The sequence below is a fragment of the Triplophysa rosa genome, linkage group LG3, assembly GCF_024868665.1.
Source record: "Triplophysa rosa linkage group LG3, Trosa_1v2, whole genome shotgun sequence".
Taxonomy (NCBI): Eukaryota; Metazoa; Chordata; class Actinopteri; order Cypriniformes; family Nemacheilidae; genus Triplophysa; species Triplophysa rosa.
In genome coordinates this window covers 4,444,243-4,464,555 of record NC_079892.1, presented here as the reverse complement: position 1 = coordinate 4,464,555, position 20,313 = coordinate 4,444,243, and the positions used below count along the sequence as shown (strand labels likewise).

General features: G+C 39.0%; 1 protein-coding gene across 4 annotated transcripts in view; it reads left to right on the top strand.

The window, feature by feature from the left end:
• The window catches only part of lrrc4ca (leucine rich repeat containing 4C, genome duplicate a), a 149,638-nt gene extending 132,604 nt beyond the window's left edge, over positions 1-17,034 (top strand). For all 4 annotated transcript variants that reach the window (XM_057329973.1, XM_057329972.1, XM_057329971.1 and 1 more), the window contains one exon: positions 12,666-17,034. In XM_057329973.1, coding sequence (XP_057185956.1) covers positions 12,720-14,660 — 1,941 coding nt within the window. In that variant the 5' untranslated portion in view covers positions 12,666-12,719 and the 3' untranslated portion in view covers positions 14,661-17,034. The remainder of the gene's footprint in view (positions 1-12,665) is intronic.
• The last annotated feature ends 3,279 nt before the right edge of the window (positions 17,035-20,313 follow it).

Sequence of the window (20,313 nt, the reverse complement as noted above, 5' to 3'; positions counted from 1 at the left end):
CACTTTGGCTGATTTGAGATCAGGCACGGTGCCCCGTCTGAGGATCGGATTTTATGTGGCGTACACAAGCTGAACCAAAAGCCTCCACAGCTGTCTTATTGGAGACCAAGATAGATGAAATCAAACAGGACTGTATTATAATTAATCTGTGTGTCTGCCTTCTGCTGTTCGGTCTCCTGAATGTTTGCTTGGATGTAACAAAATCAAAAATTTTTGTCAATTCTTGAGCTGATTTAAGAAAAAATGTAACCCCCTTAACGGTCAGGCGACTTGACTATTTAATAGAGCAACCTATTTTAATTTAGAGTTTAGATAAGTTGAGTTGTTGTTTTAACTCGAAAAGATTTGGCTTTGGGTAAAGATGGTTTGGTGAGTCGGTGATCATGTTTGGAAAATATGTTTAAAGTGTCCATTATAAATGTTATTTTTTAATCGTGAAATAACATGTTTTTTACTTTATTATTAATTTATTTATTTGTGAATAAATTATAAATAAATAAAGTGATATTTATTCACTAGAAATAAATCACATTTATTTATTTAATACATTTATTTATTTATTTATTTATCAATTATATTAATATATTAACATTTCATTATTAGTAGCCTTTTATTGATACTTTATTTGTTTTATTTATTTATTTATTTATTTATTCAGACATATTTTTGAGATTTATTCCTAACAGTAACATTTGTTTCTTTTGTATTTTGGCAAAACTAAGAGAAGACAAAGAAACAACATTTATTTATTTATTTATTTATCTATTTATTTAATTTATTATTTTTATTCACACATTAATTTATCAAAACATATTTTTAAAGATCACAGGTTTATTCCGATCAGTAACATTAGTTTTTATGGTATTTTGGCTGAATTAAAAGAAGACAAAGACTACCAGGTTTTATTGTGTTCTTAGAAATATTGTTATTATTATAAGTTATTGTACACAGCAAAACCAGTGTTAAAAAGGGTCAAATTAACTCTCACAGTGTTTATATAATCCACACTTTGAGAGTGTGGATTATATATACACCATGAGTGTTAATTTGACCTTTTTTAACACTGGCGATTTTACTGTGTATAAGTAAATTATTTTAAGTTTTTGTTTAAAGCTTTGTTGAGAGAGCCTTTCATTTACAGTTTCGTGAGGGAAATCAATGCGCTCACAGTCATGGACATCTCAACCATTTTTACAACTCACGGTTGATTGTTTTTTAGGGCGAGAAGAGAATTACGGGTCTGTCCCAAACTTACTCGGGTGGTTTCATTCCCCTGAGAGGGGAGCCTGGGTCAGCTGATTAAAAAGATAATGAGTTGATGTGATAGATTTATGTCTTTCCCGCAATATGTGGCCTTTGGATGCCTCCCGCAGGAGGCTGTAACTGTATAAATAACAGATGGTGACACTGGATGGCAACTGCTCCCTCGCCTTAGTTGTCCGAGTCGTTTTTGTGGTTTTGTTCAATTAAAAACCACGGCGATCAGGCCAGCAACATTTAAAGCATTAAACAGAACACTGTCTCTCTCAGAAGAGCCATATTGAGTCATGCGTATTGACACCTGATCAGCACAAATTATATAGAAGGAATGACTGCGTGCGTCTGTGCTTTTGTCGAGTTTGTAAAAAAGGCAGTATGACATCCAAATTGTTGTGTCGTTCCCCTATGCTTGCATTTTGGCGTCAGATGGATAAATGGTCACAAGATGTGACACCAATTGCGTTTGGTGTCATGAACGTCAAATAGTTTTGATACCATGTTTGAATTAATACGAACACAGAATGCAGAAAATATATTACTAAGTAAAGTAACAGCAGAAACAAACTTGTTTCGTGATATGACTTGTTTTATAATGTAGGTCAAAAAGCAAAGCTGTTAGTTTATAAGAACGACTTGCCGAGGGAGCTAAAGAAACAACATTTGTTGAGGAGACACAGATGTGGCGTTTTTTCAGCGCTTTGCACTGTGGAGGGGAGACACAGCGGCAGCAGTTGCTGCATCATTATTCTGATATGGAGAGATAGTTTGCTCTCCAAACAAATCCAAACCTGAGCCATTTTAACCTTCAGCTAAAAAATTGCAGAATAAGTCCTGGGTGCTGGGTTTAACATACGGAGCACAATGCATGTCTGCACCTGCATCTTAATTATCTGTTAATAATTCAACAAATGTAGTGTAACGGGCGGACGACTTGTCTGAGCGGCCCGCGGGGATTTTTGTGCCGCTATCTGCATCTCCAGCTAGGTTCTTATGGGTAGAGTTACGGATCGCATTCTCCTTCTCTCTCGAATGGCTGTTGTCTGAGTTCCTCAAAGAGATCTTGCGATCTGTCCATGTGCAAAACGTCCCTTTGATGCGATACAAAAGACAAGACGACCCCTTGAAGAGTTGTCTAGTTCCTTAAATCTTTTCTCAAATCTTATTTTTGTCATGGTATTCTTGTGTTCGATTGATACGACAAACACGTACTCCAGTCATCACATGTAATTATTTCGCTTTTGTTCCTTTTGGAAGAAAGTAAAGCGCGCGTCCCACACACTGACACATTTTTTCCAGGCTTCAAAGTTTACATTTTGAATGTATATGATTTTTTGTTCTTTTCGGAAGGAGGAGTCTCTGCAGAGAGATGGAGGCTGAAATACAAATGCTAGAGATGTTTCTGAGAGTGAAAGTGTTTGTCGGGCAGTGGGCGGGGAACGAGAAATCAGTTTGAGAGGGTTAGATGGCCACTTGACTTTATGATCCTGAAAGCGATCTCCTTCTTTGCACGCCCACTTGACAACCTTGGAGTGTGTCAAGGAAAGGCATGAAACACGCCTCATGATGTAAAATCTTGTGCTGGGGGAGTGTATCAAGCACAGAAATACTACATCATAGGTCCAACTCGTTTTTTAACAAGTTGACAATGTTAAGCATGAGAAGCCAGCACGTTTAACGGTGTAAAGAAGTCAGAATGCATGAAATAGCATGTTACCCTATCTTTAAGTTTGTGTTGTTGTAGGTGTAGCGAGTAAAACAAAGAATCAGTATACCAAACAGCACAGACAAGAAATGATGACAGGAGCCAAAAGCATTTGACTTTGTGATGTCACTAAGTACCGCCCTGGTTACGCGCTCTATTGCGCCACCAGACTTGACCTGTACCTGCATGCCCTGCACTTGCATTCGGTCGCTGTCCTTGGTACTGAACGGAGGCGTCTGTTGAGGAACAGCCGTTCTGTACAGATGACTCAACCTCAGCAGAGGAACATCATCATAAGTCAGTTATTTCTTTGTAAACAACCCTCTTTTCAAGACTGTATAATTGAATTCACAGTTAAAGGTACACAACAAGAGAGCGAATACACTGGCAGTCAGACATAAGTCTTACAATAGTCATTCAAGGGATAGTTCAGAAAAATATTAAATTCTGTCATCATTTACTCACCCATTTCAAACCTGCATGACTTTCTTTCTTCTGCAAAACACAAAAGGAGATGTTTTAATGAATGTTGGTAACCAAACAACATTGGCGACCATTTACTTCCAATGCATGGAGACAAATCCAGACATTTTGCAAACTATGTTTTTTTGTGTTCCACAAAATAAACAGTCATATACAGTTTTCAAATTACATTAGGGTGATTTAATGATGACAGATTGTTGGGGGGTTGGGGGGGTGAACCTTTAAATCAACCCACCCAACATTGAATTCGGGTTTACCTTTCATGCTGTAGTGCACATATAGAGTTCGCCTTCTTAATTCTTTCGCAGACTTTACTCCCATTTTTTTTTTTTTTTTTTTTACTGCCATATTTATTAACTTTTCACCGCTTTAACCTTGCTAAACACACATGTAAACATTATGTGCCTACTCCGCAAGTACCATGCACACACACACACACAGTATATAATGGAACTCTCTAAACATTGATTATAAGAGCAGACCCTCTATTTTTTAAGCAGTGCCCTCCCACCTCACCGACCCCCCCTCCCTTCCTCCAGGCAGACGAGATCAATACAGCATCTGTGTGTCAGACATTCTGCATAATTACAATAATAAATCAAGTCATGTGTGTATGTACATGTGTGTATGTGTTAGGAGATTATCTTTGTGCCATGTTTGTTCGTATTATCTGTTTTTATTCCGTATATGTGCATATGAATATGGTGCAGTTTCGGAAAGCACGTATGGGATACTGTATTCCATTCCCACAATGCAATGTGTTTGACTTGACCTTCCAATGTGACTACTGGTGGCATTTTACCTGATTTCTAAATTAATTGTGAAATACAAATGGACTGTTTACTTTTTAAAGCATGTTGCTTGGTTTATTTTTTAGGCTTACTTTTAAGGTCTGAGAAGATATTTGGACCTTGCTCACCAAGCCTTTGTTTGGCTATACAGTATAACTATGTGCGAGAGTTCACGCTCGCATGACTTTCAGAGCCACTGGTCCGCAGCGCATTCTGGGTGTGACAGCAGAGTACGAAGAGACCAATCGAAATTTGCACGGCTCATTTGGCTACAGAATGTGCTGCCTCAGGCCAGGCCTTGCACCACACAGCCCTCGTCCTCTGACTGGACCGTGGAAATACTGTAGACTCAATTGTTTAGTAAATGTGCTGCCCTGCGGTTGCGTCGGTCGGCCTCCTATGGTTAACAGAACACATCAGCTCCCAGCCCAGCATCCCCATGCAGGTCAGGGGTGATTCACAGAATGTCACGTAAGAACGCGTCTTATCTTAAAATACAGCAATGACATTTGTTTTCGTTGACTGCAACACGATTGAACTCCAGCACATTGTTATGACATAAGAAGTGAATAGTATATTTATTTAGACTGCTATGTTTCACTCAACATGCAAAAGCTTTGATAAATATTTTCAAAATACCCTGGGGCAAATAAATCACTTGACTTGAAAATTGATTAAAATATTAAGGTTTGTTTTCAGGGAAGAACTTTGAATTAAGTTTATTTTTCTAACCCCATGAGCAATAGTTCGTTTTTTTACATATTTTAAGAATCAAACAGAATTTAATAAGGATTATACTTTAAACAGTATTTGCCAATGGGGTAGGAAAAAAACATAATTGAATATATTTTCTGTTATAACAGTTTTACCTTTTTAAGCGGATGTGCAAAGGTGTTTCGTGCATTCTGACTTCTTTACAATGTTAAACGTGCTGTCTTCTCATGCTTGACATGGTCAACTAGTCAAAAAACGAGTTGGACGTATGACGTAGTATTTCTGTGCTCGATACACTCGTAACAACTTTTCTTAGTCCCTTATCGGGCAATTCTTCAGGTATAGCACACCCACGGCATGGCGAAAGAAATAGCCCGCCCACGCGTCAACAGACGAGCGATAGGAAGACCCGCTTACCATTAAGATTGGCTGCGCTGTGTCAAGATTGGCTGTGCTGTGGGCCTGCAGCTGCTGCTCGTTACTCTTGCAATAGTGAGAGAAGTTGAGCTGTGTTTGTTTGTTCATGGCATTTCAGTGATGGATGTTGTATAAACGGTGGATATAAAACTGGATTTGGAGATCGTTTGAAACTGATAGGTGGCGCGGTCGCTGTGCTAAAAGATGCCGAACACGAACTGCATGCGGTAAGTGAGTCATATGTCTGTGTTTTGTTGGCAATGGGTGCGCACGTGCTTTAGTTTCGCACCCCCCATCCTCCCCGCACGCGTTGTATGTTTTCGGAAATAATCCAACATATAAATGTGATCAAACTAAAGACTCTACGGATATTTAAAGGGTGCACTACTATTCTGTAAGTACTCAAGATTAACATTAGATATGCTGTCTGAGTTATGGCCACTTTAAGTAAATTACTATTACTATTACTGTTTTTAAGGATGATTTTATATTTTCACCGGAGAACAAGACAAAAAATACAAATGTTGCAATAAGTGCATGTTCCAGACTTCATGATGAGATTCATGTACTCTTAAAAAATATATTTTGTGTAAAATATGGACAAAATCAATCCCTAAATTAACCTATTCTGGGTTGATAATTGTTTAACACAACACTTGGTTTTTCCATCAAACATCCTTTTCTGTTCATCATCCGCAAAATCCGCCTCCAGAAATGTCTCTTCAAAATCCCGCAGCCACTGACAGTTAAGGCCATGTGGCATTCCGGCCGTATCCGTTTATTTAATGTATTTCAATCATCGCTCATTGATTTACTTCACTGGAGAGAATACATTTCTATAAAAGCTTGAGAGAGAAAATAAATATCCACTGAGATTTTTGCATATGAATATAAATGAAGTAACTGCCAGGGGCACAAAGCTTTGTGTGTTTGTTGGACTGGCAGACAGAAGATTGCTTCTCTTATTGACACTTTAATCAAGTCTAGTGGAGAAATGCTCTCTGTGCGTCTTATTATGAAGGCATTAACAATGCAACACTCCAGTGGCACAAATAGGCTCGCTCAGTGTGAGGAGTAAAATACATTTGGATACTAAATTCTAAACGTTAAATTGGGTAACGCTACATTTTCTCTCAATTAGACAAAATGTTGGCGAAGCTATATTGAAACTGTTGCTTACCAAGCTACAATTCAATCTAGGCACTAAGTTAGTAGTCTTTTAAACTATGACTGTAAATCATATAACAACAGCTTTAAATACTATAAATGCAAAGCTTTAAACTGTAAATTGGACATTTTTTGTTTTATATGTTAAAACTCTTGGTTGTGCTTCTTGAAAGACTCGTTTCAAATGGTATTTTTTATCTCACCCAAGATTTCTTCCAAGAAAAAGGCAGATATTCTCATTCTCCTTGAAATGCTTGTATTCTGTGTGGCTAGCTCATGAATTTACATTCTGTAAATTTCTTTCAATTTTCAACAGATTAAACGCTTAAAGCTAAATTTGTCATTTAGTAAGTCAAATGTAAGTTAGTGGCATGTATATTTTTATATATATTTCTGGTTGAACTGTCCTTTAAACTCTGTTTTGTAAACTACTTTAATAATAAATCATTTAAAATTCTTATAATAAGTTTATATGCTCTATCAACAGCACGTGAAGGAATTTTAAGGGGGCGGGCAGAGTTCCACCCTAGAAATGGTGAAGATCTTGAATCCATTATAGCCTCCACACTCTATGCACTTTTCATACATACACACAATTGTATTTATGGTTTATCTATGCATCTTTGTTTAAAATGATAAAAAAAATGTCCTCAACGTCAGTCCTCCCCATGAATCTCATCCATTTCCAGCACTGGTTACTCCCCAACACTGCGATCACGGAAGTGTGTTGTTAAAGACAGATCTAGAAATAGAAGTGAAACGTGTCTATTCGTGTCTCTGACAGAAGACGTCGCTGAGATATGTTAAGCACAGTGTCTTTCTTGAATTATACATTAGATTCGTGTCGAGCGCTTTATTTCACGTCAACAAAATGATGTCGGTGGAGCTCAGACATGTCCTTTGGCACTTCTGTACCAGATAATTAATAAAAATCCAAAGAGAAAGACGTAAAAAGAAAGATTTAGTGACGATCGAGACAGTGAGGACAGTTTTGTTACGATTTGTCCCTGTCATGCATGCCTGCTGAAGGCGCCTCCTCGCAGGGGGTTGGCATGGCAACCAAGGACAGGAAGTAAATCAGTGCCAGCAGAAAAGTGGTCGCCAAGGAGACGCAGAGCAGAAACTTTGCGGTGCCCATTGACTGCTTGGAGAGAAGGGGCGGGGCTTATTCATTGGGGTTGACGAAGGAAGTGATGTATTTGCAGAAATGCTCATTTGAAGACGGTATGGGAAACAGAATTCATTTGCATAAATAGTGCAGCTTCTGAAAGGAGGTTTGGAGTGCAGAATAGACCAGATGGTCAGTTGTTGCGTTGAAAGTGCCTGTTCTGGTGCAGAACTACGTTTCAATCGAAGACATCCAGAACACGAAACAAATCAATTGAATTATCAGGTTTGTAGCTTGAGTTGTAAACGGTAAAAAGGTTTCGGCATGGTCACGTGTAGACACGTTGTGTTGATTTCAAAGTCATTGCTCAGAAATGCATGTCATAGGGGACATGTCATAGGGGACATGTCATAGATGCTGAGTGTTTGAAAATGAGATAAAAATGACAGATTGATAGGAATGTTGTTGAAACCTGACCTTCAAATCCGATTGGTTGATAGGAATGTCATTCTAGGACCAGCAGTGATGTTGATCTAATAGCAGTCAATCCCTACAAGTTGTTATGGGCTCTCATTGACCTCTGGGCTCCGGGAATAAGCGTCACCTTTCACCCCTTTAGCAACGATTTTGCTTCTGTGGTTTTTTTTGTAGCGTGACAGTTACAATCACCATCCTCTCACTTCTCGTCCTCGTGTTGCACGGATGAAAAATCCTATGAGTTTGAAAAGATATGTGGGCGAGTAAATGATGACAGGAGAGCTAAATGAACACATGGTGGTTTCATTGTTTTGTTTTGTTTTGTTTTGTTTTGTTTTGTTTTTCATTGTTCATCAGAAAAAGTGACATACTGTACGGCTAAAATACGCCGCCATTAATGTTTATGATGGCAGTTTTTCAATGACTTCACCGCTAATGTTGCTGCCTTCATTATGGTGGATTGCTAGTGTTTTATTCCCCATTTGTTAGTCACTATAAAAGCATCTGTTGTCTGAATACGTGTGTATTGTATGTGTTTGTATGGTGGAGATTCTAGTTTGAAAGTCATCATCTGGCAATTTTGTTGCTGTTTAATAAATACGCATTTTTAGCGGATAGTTCACTCAAAAATGATAAATCTGTCATTTACTTACGTTCTTGTCATTTTAAACCTGTATGACTTTGTTCTGCAGAACACAAAAGAAGATGTTTTGAAGCATGTCGGTAACCAAACCCATTGACTTGTTTTTGTGTCCGAACAATTGAAGTCACTGGGTACCGCCATTGTTCGGTAACCAACATTCTTCAAAATATCTTCTTGGGTGTTCTGCAGAAGAAAGAAAGTCATACAGCTTTGAAATGACACGAGGGTAAGTAAATGATGATTTTGGGGTGAACTATCTTTTTAAAGAATCTTTGCTGTTTCATGTTTTACTTTAAACATCCCGTTTGTGAGAATGATATAAAATGCTCTCATAGGCCTGTCAGGCCGTTTTTCCCCTCAGCTTTCTCCGTAGGCGCCTTTCTACCACTTTCCCTGCCAGTGGATCTCCACCTGGCACCACTGCGGGGGTCTGGACTTGTATAGTGCTAACAGATACAGGCTGCTTTGTTTCTGCAATGCCAAAACCCATTTCCTCGCCGCAGCCTCCAGTTGCGACCGTCTGACGGGGCCGACATACTTTGTTCCGTATCATTTACAAAATATGGGCGCGTGGTGATGGATGCGGTTATTTTTTTCATTTAGTTCTTGAAGGGGACAGAGTTCTGCAGTGGAAATGCAGAACGCACTTGCTTTTTACTGATTTGGTATGACTCATCATTTCATCCTATTTTTTGTAGTACTAGGTCTGATATCTTCCTCGCTGCAGAGTTTACAGGATTACAGTGTCCTGAGGAAGAGCTTTTTACTTGGTGGTGTTGGTCTTTTTGGAAGCCTTGTTGCTAAGAAAATGAGTTGACTTGTACTCAGGGCTGTGGAACTAGGAATTCTGGGATTTAGACTGATTTAGACCTGTGGGCCTGTAGAATAATGGAAACCTTTCAGACCTATTCATCAAATCATTCGTTCAAAACGTTTTCAGATTGGATATCAATAACATCACTGGTCATTGCTTCTCATTTGTCTCATGACCAAATGTCATGGCTTGAATCAAGCAATTGTTTTTCTTATTTGTAAATAACATCTATGTTTCGGTCTGTTCATGACACAAATATAACATGATTTGAAAATTGATGTATGAATTTTAGTAACTTAAATAAGTTTATGAAACCAGAGGAGCTTGAGTTCAGAATACATAAGAAATTTGTAAATGTATTTTTTGGCAAACAATTCCTTAAAGTACTTTAGGACCCTCTAAAATGATTGTATCAAGACTGATCAACGACGAAAACAGCAAGACGCCAATAAAGTATATATATTATTGGTTATTTTACCAAGAAACTATACAGTTTATAATCCTAATTGTTTACAGTTTCAAGTGATTTTATATATAAATTAATCTTGTTTAAAGGTGCAATATCTTTTTCCTCTATATCACCATATCTGTTTAAAACCTTAAAATGCAGGTTACTTTACATCTCTATATGGGTTAAAGTCAAATTACGTCAACTTGATATTCATCAGATAAATTCATTCAATTTTTCATTTGATAAACCGCACATCCAGTCAGATTTCAGCACCAGATCCATTTTGTAATGCTTCCTCAGCATATTTATTTGTTATACCAACCATGTTCCGTTCAGCTAGTTTTGTTGCCGTGTGCTGTTGCATGCACTTGGTCGTAACATTTGAAGGCTACCTCCATTGCCGCGGGTAACGTGGTGATTCTAAAGTTCATCACCTGTTCATCCGACTGTAGATGAATGGCCCCGTGGAGATCTTCCAGTCATGCTTTCTTTTATAGGAAACAATTCCCAGTCTTGTAAACCGATGGACAAACCATCATAGTTTATTGATGCTATCCAGCTTACCTATGAATTTTGCTCCAGCAGCCTTTGGCTTACAGATAAATGAAACATGGCTCAGGGCCTTCATCTTTGTGGTTGAGTAATGTAAAATAATGTTGTGTTTTTTATACTTTGGGGTTTTCAATTGTTATGACATAGTTTTCATGTTTTTCAATAAAGACTTCCTACTTGTCCAAATAGGTTACCGTTTATTTCAGTCAGAGCAGTATCTCTATCATCTAGGCTTTAGCATTCTTCTCTCTTTTGTCAGGACAGTGAAATCTATGGCCTTTGTGTCTTTTAGATGCATGTTATTTTCTTCTAACAGCTGAATACAGTAAATGCAGTATGGCTCCTGACATTTGCTTCTCTTGTGCAGAACTGTGTGATTGCCATAATTGTTCTCACCTCGCTCTGCTCACCACACGATGAGAAGCACATAAGCTATTCATGACCGCTCTCTGCAGAAAACCACACAGATGTCATTGTTACATTGGCTTCCACTTTCATGTCATTTGTGAAAACGAATTTACCTTCTTACAAATCTTCCTTTTCAGGGTTTCCATCTCCTGATCCTCTGCTGTACCTCCCATCCTGCTAAAGCACCCACTGCCTGCTTTATCCTCTCTTACGGGGACAGAAGTTAAAAAATGTTTTCATTTCCTAATCGTATTTTTGTGTTTATCATTTTTTTCATCTAATTCCCTTCCCACACCAAATCCGATTTTGCCCGGCTCATTGTCTTCGAGGTGGCGTGATTTCTGCAAAGCTTGTTTTTTTGTTTCCTCCCTCTCGACACCTAGATTGCGCTCTGCAATTTTATTAGCGTAAAATCGAATCAGGAAAGATAAACCGGACCCCGCGCTTCCCCTGAAACCAGCGGGGATGCTCCAGAGTCTTGTTTTAAATATTGGAGCAGTTAAAGCTTTTATCTTTCCTCGTAATTGTTCATTTACACAAGATACATATTAGAATTATCTCGGCATGAAATTAATTTCAATTCATTAAAATGTGCATATCATCTGCGAGTCGTCCTCCTCAAGATCTGCTTTGAAATATTTCGTGTTTAGCGGTTCTGTGCAACTTGAGCAGCAGCCCGAAAGACTTCAGGCAGCGTTTGTAGTGGTTTGGCAAGGAAGGAATTGATTGTTATGGCAGTCGGTATTAGGTTAGGAGGAGAAAGAAAGTGAGAGGTGGTGTAAACAGTTTACAGCTGTGTTTAGCATTAGCCGTAAGTGATGATGTAATAGCCACAGCGAAGAACATCCATGTACAGTACAGCAACACAAAGCTCGTCTGTCTGCTAGTTGAGTATTGGCAAGATAAAGGCCACTAAAGAGAGTTCACCCAAAAATGAAAATTCCTGACTTCCTGTACAGCATTACGTTCTGAGTCCGGTCACATTGATTCCTTTAAATATCTCGGAGGAGAGCTGAGGTGTCTTGATTGAGGGATTGATAGGTGGGATACTGCTTTTATTTATGTCTACTCTGCCAGAATAAATAAAATGACACACAGACATTGCAGGTTATATCTTCCTGGCTTGAGGAGGGAGGAAACAGTGAAAGCAGACCCAACATTGTGGCGTGGCTTTATGTGACTTAGATTGAAAGTGCAGTTTGTGTCCAGACACACAAACACGCACTCAGAAAAATGAAATGGATATGAAACACTGCCAAGGTCGCCTTCAGTGCATGCGTGTGAGAAATGTTACGTCTGAGATTCGGTGCTGTACTTGTGTAGCTAGACGTGATAGAACATACTGTAGGTGGTTTTGAATCCAAATGAAAGAATGGTACAACATCTTTAGTCTACATAATCAAGCGTAATAGTTAAAGGACTTATTGTGTGATTGTAGTAGCGTACTTTAATATATCAACATTTAGAGTGTATCTTTATTTTGAATACTGACTTTTAGTAGTTTTCAGTCATGTATCTTGGTATTATTTACAAAACATTTTGCAGTCAACTCAAACTGATTTCTATTGTTATGTATTTTATATCATTGATTTGTTTCAGTAATAATGAGCTCCATTTTTAACTATGGCAAACAGTGATATCTGGTGATCTTAACCTTGCGTTTCTTTCTCTTTTTCAGTTTGGCCTAACAAAACACGTCACAAAGAGTGGAGAACCTGTCAGCGAATTATGAATGATAAACAAGATGACCTCCTCCCTGACGCAGCAGACGATGAGAGGTCCTAGGTGGAACCGGGCCGTGTCCGACCCGTTGTTCGTGCTGTTGCTGGCCCTGCAGCTTCTGGTGGTGGCTGGCCTGGTACGAGCGCAGACCTGCCCTTCCGTCTGCTCTTGTAGCAACCAGTTCAGCAAGGTCATCTGTACGCGCCGTGGCCTTCGAGATGTTCCCGATGGTATTTCCACCAACACGAGGTACCTGAACCTTCAAGAAAACCTCATTCAGGTGATCAAGGTTGACAGCTTCAAGCATCTGCGACACTTGGAGATACTGCAGCTCAGCAAAAACCATATCCGCAACATTGAAATCGGAGCCTTCAATGGCTTGGCCAACCTCAACACGCTGGAGCTCTTTGATAATCGGCTGACCACAATCCCTAATGGGGCTTTTGAGTACCTTTCCAAACTCAAGGAGCTTTGGTTGAGGAATAACCCTATTGAAAGTATACCCTCCTACGCATTCAATCGCGTAACCTCACTGCGAAGACTGGACTTGGGTGAGCTGAAAAGGCTCTCGTATATCTCCGAAGGTGCTTTCGAAGGCCTCAGCAACCTGCGATATCTAAACCTGGGTATGTGCAACTTGAAAGAGATTCCCAACCTTATTCCCCTAGCCAGGTTGGATGAGTTGGAGATGTCAGGAAACCAGCTCTCCATAATCAAGCCAGGATCCTTTAAAGGCCTCGTTCACCTACAAAAACTGTGGATGATGCATGCTCAGATCCAGACGATTGAGAGAAACGCCTTTGATGACCTTCAGTCCCTCGTGGAGCTCAATTTGGCCCACAATAACCTCACTCTTTTGCCCCATGACCTCTTCACACCGCTACATCACCTGGAGAGGGTACACTTACACCACAACCCCTGGAACTGCAACTGTGACATCCTGTGGCTTAGTTGGTGGCTAAAAGAAATGGTGCCGGCCAACACCAGTTGCTGCGCTCGCTGTGCTTCGCCCACCAGCCACAAGGGGCGCTACATTGGTGAACTGGACCAGAACTATTTCCATTGTTATGCACCTGTGATCGTGGAGCCCCCAGCCGATCTGAACGTAACCGAGGGAATGGCAGCGGAATTGAAATGTCGAGCAAATTCTTTGACCTCAGTCAGCTGGATCACACCCAACGGGTCCATCATGACGCATGGGGCATACAAGATCCGCATTTCTGTGCTTAACGACGGGACGTTAAACTTCACCAATGTTACCATGCAGGACACAGGGACTTACACGTGTATGGTGAGCAACTCCGCAGGCAACACGACAGCCTCAGCCATACTCAACGTGTCCTCAACAGAAAACAGTGGCGTCAGTTATTTCACTACAGTTACAGTCGAGACCACGGAATCGTCACACGAGGAGGGCCAACCGACGGTGCAGCCGAGAGGAGGTCCCACCCCCTCATCTGGAATTTGGGAGACCTCACCGCCTTCCTTCACCACCACCACCACAGCACGAACTCCGCTGTCCACCAAGGCCACCGATAAGACCTATACCATCCCCGTCACAGCCCTGAGCGACGGTTCCCTCCACACTCTGGATGAGGTGATGAAGACCACCAAGATCATCATCGGCTGCTTTGTGGCCATCACGCTGATGGCGGCCGTCATGCTGATCATATTTTATAAAATGCGCAAACAGCATCACCAGCAGAACCACCATGCACCGACACGAACCATCGAGATCATCAACGTAGATGAGGACTGTGTAACCGGTGGACCTACCATGGAGGGTCACCTGACCCTCCCGCCACTTGAGCATGAGCATCTGAATCATTACAATGCCTACAAGACTGCGTACAACCACGCCTCCACCATCAATTCTATACATAGCTCCGCCCATGAACCTTTGCTAATTCGGGCCAGTTCAAAAGACAATGTACAAGAGACCCAGATCTGAACTGCTTTTCGTAATGGGAATAAAAAGAAAAAGAGCTCTAAAGCGAACTTTTAAAAGAACACGGGGCGTGACGTATGGATTTTGAAAATTGTTTGAACAAAGACACGACAAACCGATGCAAGACATACAAGAGGAATCTTGGTAGATAACCAATAGACATTGAGAGTGAGTGTATGTCAACAGTTTCAAAAGTGTCTTTACATAACAGAAGTTATTTATTTAAGGAAAAAACACTATTGTGATTTAATCGAGAAAAGATGTAATCTGCAATTATTTTTCCAGTAATTATTTCTCCATGTTTTTTAAACGTTGTTTGGGTTGTTGGTTTACTAATCCCTGTTACAGTCCACTATTCTATATGTGAGGACCCACTTATGTCATTTGCAGCTAATTCGATATCTCACCATTGGATAGCTGTCTGAACTGTTAAGTATCAATACTTTTGCAGTCTAAGGTTATACAACGTTTAATGCCAAACCCAATAATTGGATGATAAGTGAACATCTAGTAATTCTATACATCTATGTTGACCAGAAATAATAATATTAATCTGAAACCGCCCTTTAACTTTCATCCAACCATTTCATCATTAACCTTAATTCAACCATATTACAATATTCAGTTATTGGCTAATGTAGTGCAGATTTGGCTTCGTCACTCTAAAATTTGAAACAAGGAGCCCTGCCTACATGTGTCCACATTTTACATTAATATGTTCATGTATTTATATTTCCAAACCGAAGCTTCAATCATGTTGTAAAGGTGCTACATGATGCCATAGAGGAACCAAAAATGGCAGAACCTTTTGTTGCACCTTTGTTGTAGTAAAAGCGTGTTACAAGCATAAAAATGCGTTGTACATTATTTGCATTGCAATCTGTTTTTGGTCTATTTTGTTATCCATATTTTTCGTCCATGTTTTGTTTCCTTCATTTTGCACTGTCCATCTCCTCAGGCACAATTCTTTTTAAACCCTTAAACACACTTTCGCTCCCAAGTCACATTCAATCACTTTTATTTATTTTCCGCGCAGATGGAGAACGATACATCCATCTTCAGCTTACACACGCAGTAGTCAAGAAGCCTTTGGCTGCGGGCAGAATGACTTGACGTTATGAATTAATTTATGAAATCAAAATGGCCTGAGACGGTCACTATAGAAACCAGTGACCTTGGACGGGGAGGGTGTAGCCGACAGACATTGGCTTGACACTTTCAATGCATTCAGAGTCAAATTAGAGAGCAGGTCTGGGCGAAAGAGCCAGGGCGGATTCATTTGAAGTGTATCATTTAGTCCATGAAGCAATTTAGAGGGCTATAGGTAGTTTGAATTAAACCAATATACCGGTGACATTTTCATTCAGATTCGTAGCGTTTCATGTGGCCGTTATTAATTCAAAGCGCACATAATCCTCACATAAAGACATTCTTTCGTTTCTGGAACATGCAATTGTAATGCAGATTTGATACCAGCTTTTCATGTCATGCTTAGATGGCACACAACATGCCCTTTGGTTTTCAAGATCTGTTGCAGTTATGCTCCATACGCTTTGCTATATCAAATCATCACAAGAAACTTATTGAGTGCACCTCCTGCCCAAGCAAAGGCCATCTGGTACATTGTCTGATCAAGACATCAAAGCAAGCAAAAAACGACTGTTCATCTGAATATGCTGCTCTAAGGAATTTTAATTCATGATTTTGTTTTTCACATTTGATTTTGTTTATTCACTGAAATTGATGTCAATCCAAGCAAATTCATTACAGGTAAAAATGATTCTTATAGACACTGCAGTTTAGCACAAAAGTAAACCAAGTCATTAAGTTGATTGTTATTTTTGTTGTGTTTAATTAAATTCGTTGGTTGGCTGATTTGGATCACTGTCCTGAAATTATGGGTAACGATCCTTTCAGTATGATAATATGTTCATTTTTGTCACTGTTTTTTATTTTACAGCTTTTTGTGAGTTTTCTTTTTGGACGTTCGTCTCATGTAAAACCCATCTGTGTTTTTTTTGTTCTGGTTTAGGAGGAACGAGATACTTTGGGCTCGGTTCCACGTAAGCTCTTTCTTTTCGTCTCTGAGGGGGAATGCTGTTCTAGTGGTAGATTTCTATAAAAATACGTTTTGAAAATAAAACAAAAAATCAAAACAAAAACTTTTTAAAGTTTAATTTTACATGTGCCAACCTGTTCTAAAAGATTTAAAAAAGAGAGAAAGAGAGAGGGACATGCTGTAAAAGATGGCTGAATTGATTTTCATGTAAACATAATTTCATGACCTTTAAAAACAGATGGAGATCGATTATAGAAATCAGAGTTTGTAGTTCATACACAAGATAAGGTTACAAATAAACTATCATTGTCTTTTCGCTACCGTCTCCTTGCTCTCCTTTACGAGCTCTGTGTTGCTTTTGTGTGTTTTTGAGGAAATGTATTCACACGCATGAAGATGAATTAAAATAGCGTTCTTTCAATCATCCACAGCGCACAAACGTGAAAAACATGTAATGGTTGCTAATGCCAAAAAATATTCAGCTCAAATATGTGTCACTGAAATTTGATGCCAATTTCCAGGGTTCAGCTGCCAGAATCATTGTGCTATTTTTACATTTGTTTTTCTGACTGTTAGTGTGTTTGTCAGCATAAACCATAAATGGAAGCAGCATCATACAAAAACAAAGTTCTTACTGACATCATAGAAATACCCAGAAACAATTTTTCAGGTGTACCACTAAACAATCTGCGCAGTCAATGAAGTCAACCTAAATGTGACCCGACCTGACCGGTGCTGTAAATTTAAAACCTAAACCCTGTATTTATTTATTTTTCAACCATTTCTGGATAGAATGTCTTTATTATACATGATTCTTCATTACAAACCCCAGTATACTTGAATATTGGGTTGGTCATGTGATTTCAATATGGCAGCCCCCATGAGGGGGGACCACCCTTATGTAGAATAAAACTCAATTTTAGGGCCAATATTATACGAGTCTGTTTCATGCGAGTGTATCATCACACAAAAGTACATTTACATTTTACATTTATGCATTTGGCGCAGACGCTTTTATCCAAAGCGACTTACATTGCATTATACTATACATTTGTTTTTAAGTATGTGCAATCCCTGGGATCGTACCCATGACCATGCTCTTACCACTGAGCTACAGGAAAGCTAATGAAGTATTATTCATTTTTGTAAGTTTTAATGAAAACAATATCTTTCTGTGCATAAAAAATAACCCTCTTTTGAGTTTAAAGAAGGATTAGAGATGAAATTCTGATCTGGAACAGCTGGATGTTGTTCACGTTACGGTGTGAATGCCTTTCAGCCTCGTTTCATATGTCAGAGAGCACAGCACGCTTTCCACTCAACCACCTGTGAAACCAAACCCTGCTCGCCAACCGCCATATGTTTACTTCTGCCCACCGGTTTTAATGTACGTATGTAATTGAAATATTTCAGAGAGAAGAAGCGTCTGCTTGGATCAATGTCAAAATGTGTTGAGATTACTTTTTTACGCTTGTTCACACTATTTTAATAGACAGTCTAAACAGAGAAACATACTTGTGCTCATTTCTGTTTCTATTTAATTTAGTTTAGCACTATTAGTTTTGATTTATGTGTATCTGCATACAGTATGCCAACACTGTATTAGCGAAAAAGCTTAGAGCATTGAAATAGCAACACAAGTTTTGGGCTTGATCCCAGGAAACACACTGATACTGATAAAAGACTTGCAGATTGAATGCACTTTAAATGTTAATTAGAAAAGCTTGTTTATTTCAGTAGTGGTCTCAGATTTTGGATCCCAAACTATACAGTATATTAAAATACTGTGGTATTACCATCATGTAAATTTGTTTGTTTAAATATTTTTTTACAAATTTACGGCTTCTTACAGTATGTAGTATTTGTCACTACGTATTTTAAACCTCTGCTGGGTTGGACATGGTTGCTTGTATCCTGTGTTTTTTGTATCCTCAGTTCACCTTCCACTGTTGATGTCATAGCTTTGATAAACTGTTCTGTGGCCTCCCGTTTAAGACTAATTATAGAGTTGAAGGCCGGTTCAAAGAGGTTTGCTCTTAAAACGCTGACCCACGGAGCTGAAGGAACATGAGTTCTGGGTTTCTGCCAACCCTTTGTGCAGCTGTTGACCTCATTATTATTCGATTTTTAAAAATATATCTATTTTGAAGATTTAATTTTAGCAGGGAGGTGAACCTAACAACAACATGCCCATGCCACATTTCAATCCAAAAATCAAATGAAAATAATTGGATTTTACATATACAAATAATTTAAAAGGCCTTAATTGTATCTATTAATCCTATAATGTTAGGAAAATGGTCCAAAAAAGTATGTTTAAGCTAAATGTATTTTCTTTTAGGGTGAAATGTGATCTGCACAGGCTTTCTGAGACTAAGAGCACTCATTGGATGCTGAAGAGATTTGTTTCTTAAAAAGAAAAGAATGCATCCATTGCTTTCTATATGAGTGTGTTTTTTCCTCAACAGATGCAGAAAAGCAAGAGTGGGAGACAACATGCCTTAAAGGGAAGAAGATTCTGTGGACAAATTCTTTACTTGTCTTAATTGCTATTCCCCGGGATGTTGTTCAGCTCAATGGTTTATTGACTGGGAAAGGATTGACACATTTGTGCATTCAAATCTTTGCATTTCATTAACAATGTCAAGCGGCGGCGGAGAAAAAAGTAATTTCTGCGAAGACAACAGGCACATTCTCACAGAGCCGCGCAATTCACTCGACGGCAATTAACTACGTTTTTCGTTTTGATTAAAATTCGTCATGTGCCCTTTGTAGTCCTCTGTACTTTGCATGTTATTGTTTTCTCAACACTTCCCTAGAGTTTCTGTCTTTAGCGCTCAGCATCTGCCCTGTCTGTGAACTTCTGCACCGCATCCTAGCTTTCATCTCCCTCATGTGCCCTAAATGCTACTTTATGCTGAATAGCTGCATGAAAAGAATTCAGAAATAGGGAAACGCTTCTCCCTGGACGCCTTTTGTGGAAAATGTCTGTTTGTGTTTGCTGAGGGCGGTTTTAAAATGCTCTAGGGTGGAATGGCTGATAAGTAGCTCTGAGAAATCCTGGGTTTGTTTTGTGGTACTAGGTCATGTTTTGTGTTTTAATGGTGATGATTAAATGAGGACGCATATGTTCCCCACAACCTGTGACCCAATCACCTGTAGGCCCTGGTCAACCCAAATGAACAGCTGCGGGACCTTAGTAATGACTCATCTAAGGACAGAAAACATCTTACCTCCATGCAACGGATATAATAAGTGCTACCAAATAAGTAGACATAAAATATTGATTTAAGTTGAAACAATTTGATCATTTTTAACATCATTTATCATCTTCTTGTTTCCAAGAGTGATGTCAAGAGTGCATATTTGCAGAATATTTACTTTTAATTCCTCCTTATATTAATTAAATTATTTAGCAAAAATGGCAAACTACAGCATATGGCTTGTTTGGGTTTTATTCTAATATACAAAATATGTATAGAAAAACAAATGTTCTTAGGAAATAAAGCATTTATTAACTACAGTTTTATCAGTTATTAATATTTCGATGATCCTCTCTTGTTTTTGAATACGACAGTTGTTCTTTTGGGCTTTGAC